General features: G+C 54.7%; 1 protein-coding gene and 1 long non-coding RNA gene across 2 annotated transcripts; both read left to right on the forward strand.

Annotated features, from left to right (window-relative positions):
* Window positions 1-47: 47 nt before the first annotated feature.
* Window positions 48-2,182, forward strand: LOC311191497. Its single transcript, XR_014617287.1, has 2 exons — window positions 48-1,419; window positions 1,522-2,182. It is a non-coding gene; the product is annotated as an uncharacterized lncRNA (long non-coding RNA).
* A 3,807-nt stretch (window positions 2,183-5,989) lies between these two features.
* Window positions 5,990-7,057, forward strand: ACYP1 (acylphosphatase 1). Its single transcript, XM_084263911.1, has 2 exons — window positions 5,990-6,079; window positions 6,426-7,057. The coding sequence occupies exons 1-2, from the start codon at window positions 5,996-5,998 to the stop codon at window positions 6,639-6,641; spliced, it is 300 nt and encodes a 99-aa protein (XP_084120037.1). The 5' UTR covers window positions 5,990-5,995; the 3' UTR covers window positions 6,642-7,057.
* Window positions 7,058-7,524: the final 467 nt, after the last annotated feature.

Consider the following 7,524-nt stretch of genomic DNA (forward strand, 5'->3'; position numbering starts at 1 on the left):
GTGAGGCAGAATGGCCCCGTTACAGCAGTGGCTCCAAGTAAGCTTGGGGCCCTTTTGCTGTTTCACTGCTTCTTGGGAGCTGCCTTTGGGACCTTGGTATTCATCACTGCATCTCTAGATGAGAGGAGGAGATATGTTTTGTACTGAAGCTGGCTGAACCCTAAGACTCGCCACCTTCACTTCAGAGGGGTGAAGGACTAGGATCCTCTCCCTACCACATGGTAAGGCCCAGCTGGTGAGGCTGCTCCCCTCTGCTCAGGGGCAGAGGGAGCAGAGAACGTCTCATTCTGGAGGCAGTGGAGATCTTCCTGTTAGGGAGATGATGGAAGACAGCATGTCCCTGGCCTCGAGGCACAGCTTCTGGCCAGGTGGCTGCGTCCAGTGGCCTGTATAGACAGAATTTAAAGGCTTTATTCTGGGTGCCTAGAGCTTTCCAACTTCCAGGCAGCACGCCGAGATGAGTGAATCAGGTGGTGTTTCCAACAGCAGTAGCGGGGACTATCTGAGATGGGATCTCCGGTTCTCAGTTTCAGACCACCTGCTTTGCAACCAGATGACAAGTGTCTGGCCTCAGACTAAGTCACCCGTTTCTTGCTCCAGCTGTTCAGCTTGGTTTGGGTGCCAGAGCTTCTGGTTTTTTGGCATAAGCTCGTAGCTGCTCCCTGCTTGGCTTCTGTACTGCTCAGCCCCTGGTGCCCACGCTCTGCGTGGGTGTGGGAAGAATCAGTGTTTTTCCACTCAGTGTTTTAATGAAGCTGGAATGCGGTTTCCTACCCAGAATAGGTCATTAATGCTGTGGTCACAGGATGCAGCCTTCCCTGATAACCATGAATGATCAAGTCTCTGTCCGGAATTCACCTTCTTTCTGGAAGTGAAAGGCTTTCCCAAAAAAATTGGAGATGGGAAGAGGCATGGTCTGATGCTTGAGATTTCCTCATTTCCTGTTAGAGGACGAGGTGATTTTATTTCCCTTAAATTTACTAGCAAAACTGACTTTGAACTAAGCTTTTGGGATTGGTAGGATCCCTGCGAGCAGCTAGCCTCTCCTGCCTTACATGAAGCCTTCTAAGGAGTCCCGAGTCCCTCTCGCCTTTGCTGTGAGAGTGGCGTTGTGATTTCATGAGGCTTAATCCATCCCTGTCAGTGGCATGTCACTGGAATCGCCTTAGGTCTATTGCAGTTGGATGTCCTGTCACCTCTCCGAGACTTCTTTTGAGAGACTGTTTCCAGGGGAGCCAGCATTCCCCATTTGCCTCTAGAGGTGGATGCCAAACCATTCTGCTTGTAACTTTACGCTCCTCAAATACTTCTTTGGTGCCTATTGCTAGTATCTTGGAGCTGAACCAAGCAGAGTTTCTCCTGCACAGAGTCTGTGGCAAGAATCATACCAGTGTGCCTGTCCATTGTTACCAAAGGAAGGTGAGGAGGACAGCCCTCCTTGGGAGGGAGGGAGTGTCAGGCACATCGCTTGGTTGCCCTTGTGACTCTCCTCTCCTTTCCCCCCCTGTGCATTGGAGCCAGTTCTCAGGTTGGGGTCCCAGCTAGAGGGTCGTTGTTGCGGTTGGGAATGATTGACGCGTTGGCGGCGGTGCCTTTGAGGAGTGAAGAGTTGATCCTGAGCCACGTCCAACAAGCCAAGCACCAAGCTGATGGGAGTCGCTCTCCTGCAGTGCACTGCTATCCTCATTTCTCAATGCTCTGCAGTTGGGAAGCTAGGTGCACAGACTGGATTCCCCTTGGATCTAGCGGAGGATGAGGGTCCCTGACAGAGGATGCCCTGTGCTCCGCAACCTCATATGTGCCTTAGAGGGTTCACGCTATCCGAGTTGTGCCTGTTACAGACCACAGATTTCACACCAGCCAGCTATGCAACCAAAAAAAAACAACAAAAAAAAAGCAGTTTAAAGCCAGCACCTTTGTCTTGGGCTGAAAATGGAAGGGCAAGTGGGCAGAAGTGCCTTTGAGCAGTTTCAGACCCTTTTCACTTCTCCCCTTCTTGCAGTGCTAGCTCCGTACGTGTTGGTCTCCTGCTAGTATCGCTGCTGAGTTGTTATAGTGGAACACAACTTATGCCTGCTCTGACACTCTGGCTGAATACTAGTTTGTCGTCTTTTTTTGAAAGGTTAAAGGGTGTAGTGGTTTGGAGTTCCTGTTTAAATAAATGTTTAAATTCATTCTCCTGTGTTGGGAGTCTTATGTCTTTTTTTGCTCCCTCCCTGCCCGAAGAGAGGAAGGGGAAATCTGCAGATAGCCAGCTGGCTTCAGGGCATTCTTGTGTCGTTTTTTTTCCTTATAGAAAGAGGGCCCAGGGGCCTTGCAGGTTCTTTGCCATGGGAAAAAAAGATGTCAGGTTCTGTGTCCCTTCATTAAAGAAACCAGCCAAACAAAACCCACAAAACAACAACAAACAGCCAACAAACCAGCTCTTTCTCTTGCTGCTGCATCTCCTCCTGGTGACGTCAGGCTGCTTTTGTGTGTGTGTGTGTGTTTATTTCAACAGTTTGACTGCCAAGTGGGAAATGAGTAACGGGAAGAGAGAGGCTCAAAGGGAAGAAGTACCTGTTTTTCTCTCAGAACAGCATCTGCTGAGCAGTGAGCACAGAGGTGAGAGAACCTGCCTGACACCTGCACAGCCAGTGGTTCCTGCACACTGTATTTAATGCTTGTCACTTCTAACTTCTTATCAGGGTGTTTAGGAAATTGTGAGATGTTGTGAGAGGCAGAGCTGGATGAGAGACTTAAAATTCACCAGAGATTTGGATACTGAAAAGGCAGCGTGTTTCCAAGAGTGGTGGGGTCGTGCTGCAGTAGCTGAAGAGGAAGCTGAGCTGACAGGAATAACGTAGCCTGAGTAAGGCTGGGTCACGCTAACCGTGATGCCAGAGCATCAGGGTACATCACAGAATCACAAGGTTGGAAAAGACCTTTAACATCAAGTCCAACCATTCCCATCCTATGCTAAACCATATCCCTAAGTACCTCATCTACCCTTTTTTTGAACACATACAGGGAAGGTGACTCAGCCCCTCCCTGGGCAGCCTGTTCCAGGCCCTGACAACTCTTTCAGTGAAGAACTTTCTCCTAACATCTAATCTGCCCCTGCCCTGGGGCAGCTTCATGCCATTGCCCCTTGTCCTATCTCCTGTCCCCTGGCTGAAGAGACCATCGCCCACCTCTCTACAACCTCCCTTCAGGTAGTTGTCGGTGGTGAGAAGGTCTCCCCTCAGCCTCCTCTTCTCCAAGCTAAACATCCCCAGCTCCCTCAGCCGCTCCTCATAGTATTTGCCCTCCAGCCCCTTCCCCAGCCTGGTTGCCCTTCTCTGGACTCACTCCAGGACCTCAATGTCCTTCTTATGGTGAGGAGCCCAGAACTGGACCCAGCACTCAAGGTGCAGCCTCACCAATGCCCAGTACAGGGGCACAATTACCTCCCTAGACCTACTGGCCACACTGTTTTTGATACAAGCCAGGATGCCATTGGCTTTTTTGGCCACCTGGGCACACTGCTGGCTCACATTCAGCCTGCAGTCAACCAACACCCCCAGGTCTTTCTCTGCCTGACAGCTCTCCCCCAAGCCCGTAGCGCTGCAGGGGGTTGTTCTGTCCAATGTGCAGCACTCTGCACTTGACTCTGTTAAACTTCATCCCACTGGTCTCAACCCATCGGTCCCAGCCTGTTCAGACCCCTCTGAAGAGCCTCCCTACCCTCAGGCAGATCAACACTTCCTCCCAGCTTAGTGTCATCTGCAAACTCACTGAGGGAGCTTCAATCCCTTCATCGAGGTCATTGATAAAGATGTTGAACAAGACTGGACCCAGGACTGAGCCGAGTTACTGAGTTTTAAACCAGTTACCACAGACTTTCTGGGTACTGCTGTTTGGACCTGAAACAACAGCTCGGCAGAGAGGGGTGAACTGCCAATGCTTAGCTCTGAAACAAAGATAACAAACATGGGATTTAATTTCAAAAGCTTTTGTTTAATCCACAGTTTCAAACTCGGCATCAGCTGTTTGGCTGTCACTTAAGTCCCCAGCAGAAGGATTTACTTTACAGTGTCAAAAGCTCTTCTGCTTGTATCTACTTCAGTCACCAGTTGTGCTCTGCTGAATTTGAGGACTCCCTAAACCCAGACAGTGAAACATGGTGCAGGAAAAAGGGAGTTAATAGTGCAAGACAGGCAGTGGTAGGAAACTACTCATTGTTTAATTCAGTAATACATTTCATTAATTCCAGGAGGCTGGCGTAAAGAATCATAGAATCATAGACTGGCATAGGTTGGAAGGGACCCCAAGGATCATAGAGCTCCAAACCCCCTGACACAGGCAGGGACACCAACCTCCAGGCCTGGAGCTACACAAGGTTGCCCAGGGCCCCATCCAACCTGGCCTTGAACAGCTCCAGGGACGGGGCATCCACCCCCTCTCTGGGCAGCCTGTTCCAGCACCTCACCACTCTCTCTGTAAAAAACTTCCCCCTAATATCTAATCTAAACCTTCCTTCCTTTAGTTTTAATCCATTCCCCCTTGTCCTGCCATTGTCTACCCTTTTAAAAGGTTGATTCCCCTCCTGTTTGTATGTTCCCTTCAGGTACTGGCAGGCTGCAATGAGGTCCCCCCCGCAGCCTTCTCTTCTCCAGGCTGAACCAGCCCAGCTCCTCCAGCCTCTCTTTGTAGGGAAGCTGCTCCAGCCCTCTGATCATCTTTGTGGCTCCTCTGAACCCTCTCCAACAGTTCCACATCTTTCTTGTATCGGGTGCCCCCAGCTCTGGACACAGGACTCCAGCTGGGGCCTCACAAGGGCAGAGCAGAGAGGGACAATCCTGTCCCTGTCCCTGCTGCCACCCCTCTTCTGATGGAGCCCAGGATACCATTGGCCTTGTGAGCTTCAAGAGCCACTGCTGGCTCATGGGGAGTTTCTCATCTCTCAGGACCCCCTGTTCCTTCTCAGCAGGGCTACTCTCAAGAAGCTCTTCTCCCAGTCTGTATCTGTGTCTGGGACTCTTCTGGCACAAGTGCAACACCTGACACTTGGCAGTGTTGAACCTCATCAGGTTCACCTAAAAAATAGCGCTTGCAGTTTATCCCTTTCCTACCTCCTGTCACCTGTTGCTGTCTTGTATTTCAAAGCACCGATCAGTTTGGGTACAGCAGATGACTTTCCATTGTTGGGATCTGTTTTTTTCCTCTCCTCTCCAGGTTTTTACACTCCCACACCTGGCTGGCACGGTGCAGCACTGACTCTTCCTGGGACCTCTGGGCTTTTCTAGGGTGTGTCAGGGGGGGTTTCTGCAGGGGTAGAAGCTCTGCAGGTTCTTTTAGGAGGCGGGTCCCCCTCCTGGGGGCTGGAGTGTTTCTTCCCATTCAGCTTCTGACTACCCCAGCTTGAGGTAGTCGCTTTTTATCCCTTTTACCCCTTTTATCCCTTGTCCAGGTTCGGCTGAGCTGCTGCTGCGTTGCCGAAGGGCCCCCAGAAGCTGCTGCCTTCTGCTCCTCGCTCCTCCGGCGCCTTTCCCCTGCTGTGCAGAGCACAGAGCCCTCTGTGGCCATTCCAAACAGCTCGCACAGCACTAGTTCATATTCAGACTGGCAACGTGACTGGCTGGCAGCGCGCAGGGGCTGCCCCGAAGGGCTTCACAGGGCTCCCCACGCCCCGGCGCTGCGCGGGGCCTCTACCGGCCGCCGCCTTGACGGCTGTTGCCTAGAGACGGGCACGCTGCCCATCCCCTACCGCCCGCTGGAGAGCCCCACCTCTATGGCTGGACAGAGCCGATTGGCCGGCGGGTGCGTCAATTATTCATGAGGCGGGGAATGAGGAGCCAATCATTCCCCAGCCGCTCGCGGATCCCGGCTCTTCATTGGCTCCGGGAGGAGGGGGAAGGCCACGCCCCCCAGCGCACGCCGCGCAGGCGCGTTGGGGTGGGCGGAGTTTGCAGCAGCGGCGGCGGCGGCAGCAGGAGGAGGAGGAGGAGGAGGAGGAGGAGGCGGCGGCGCTGCCATGGCGGAGGCTGAGGGGCTCCTCTCTGTGGACTACGAGGTGTTCGGCAAGGTGCAGGGCGTCTTCTTCCGCAAGTACACCCAGGTGCGTGGCGGTCCCGCGGTGCGCCCTGCCCCGAGGGGCGGCCGCCGTGCTGCGGTGGCGGCTGGGGCTGCGGCGGGGTGAGGCACGGCCTGCGCTCCAGCCGCTTCTGAGCGGGGGCTGCTGGCAGCCTGCGCTGCCTGAGCACAGCCGAGGGCACGTCAGCCCCGGTGTTTCACGTGAGGGAATATAACGAGCAGTCGGGTGAGTCCTTTGCTGCTTTCCTGCTGCTTGAGCCGTAGGAGTGTCCTTGGAAGTCTGCGCCTTACTGATAAAATGCAGTGCCAGTGTCACTGTGCAGCTGTCACGGTTTGGGCTAACTATTTGTCGCTCTGCCTTCCCTTCCCAGGGGGAGGCGAAGAGGCTGGGGCTCGTTGGTTGGGTCCAAAACACCAGCCACGGCACCGTGCAAGGACAGATTCAGGGTCCAGCCGCCAGGGTACAGGAGCTGCAGGAATGGCTCAGGAAGATAGGAAGCCCCCAGTCCCGCATCAGCCGAGCCGAGTTCAGCAATGAGAAGAAGATCACGGCGCTGGAGCACAAGGACTTCCAGATCTTGAAGTAACTTCATCCAGGAGGAAGCGAAAGCCGAAGCATGAGCCCTCATGGAATGCTTCCTTTCTTACCCATTGGTTCAGCCAGCCGGCATTCAGCAGCAGAGAACTTTATTTTGTTGCGCTTCTATTTATTGGTTTGCTGTACCGTTAGTGGGGGCGTCAGCCCTTCCTGAGACCGTGGCAGGCAGGGCAGGGGCTGTGTGTGCAAGGAGGGGCAGCCTCCCTGTTGCCCCACACCCCCACTGAATGGCTCTGAGCGCGGGAGTGCAAGGCACAGGGTTTGTACAGTGCCACCATCACAGGAAGGAAGCCACAGAATCCGTGCTGGTGCTCGGTATTGCTGAAGACCCCGTTACTTCTGCGCCAGGAGCGGTTAGTTTTGTTCTGGGACTTGTTTTACTTTAGAATAAAGTCGCTCACAGCCCCCTGCGTGCAGTGGATGTGTCACGGGGTTTGGGGGGGGCTGTGCCCTTGGACTGCCATCCTGTTGTAATACCTGCCCCTGGGGGTCCGGGCGGTGTTAGGAGCAGCCCGTGGCGGTGCTCTGAGGGGGAAGGAAGGCGACCTTCCCGCCGCTGTCCTTCCCGCCGCCGCTTCGTGCTTCCCCTCCCCTTAGGGAGGCTCGGCCTCGGGTCGGAACTACAGCTCCCAGCATGCACCGGGGGTACGGAGTGGAGGGGAAGGGACGGGCAGAGAGGTGCAGAGGCCGTCTGGGAGTTGTAGTCTCCCGGGCCACAGCTGCGCAGGCGCAGTGGGTTTCCTGTCAGGGCCCTTCGCTCGCCGTTGCCCGCCTGTGCGGGGTCGCGTGCGGACCCGGCGGCCCGCGACGGTTGGTCTCGCGCCGCGGCCGTTGCGGAGCCGGGGCCGCCTCAGGCCGGGGAGGGGGGGACG

The sequence above is a fragment of the Gallinula chloropus genome (assembly GCF_964237585.1).
Source record: "Gallinula chloropus genome assembly, chromosome: 4".
NCBI classification, from domain to species: domain Eukaryota; kingdom Metazoa; phylum Chordata; class Aves; order Gruiformes; family Rallidae; genus Gallinula; species Gallinula chloropus.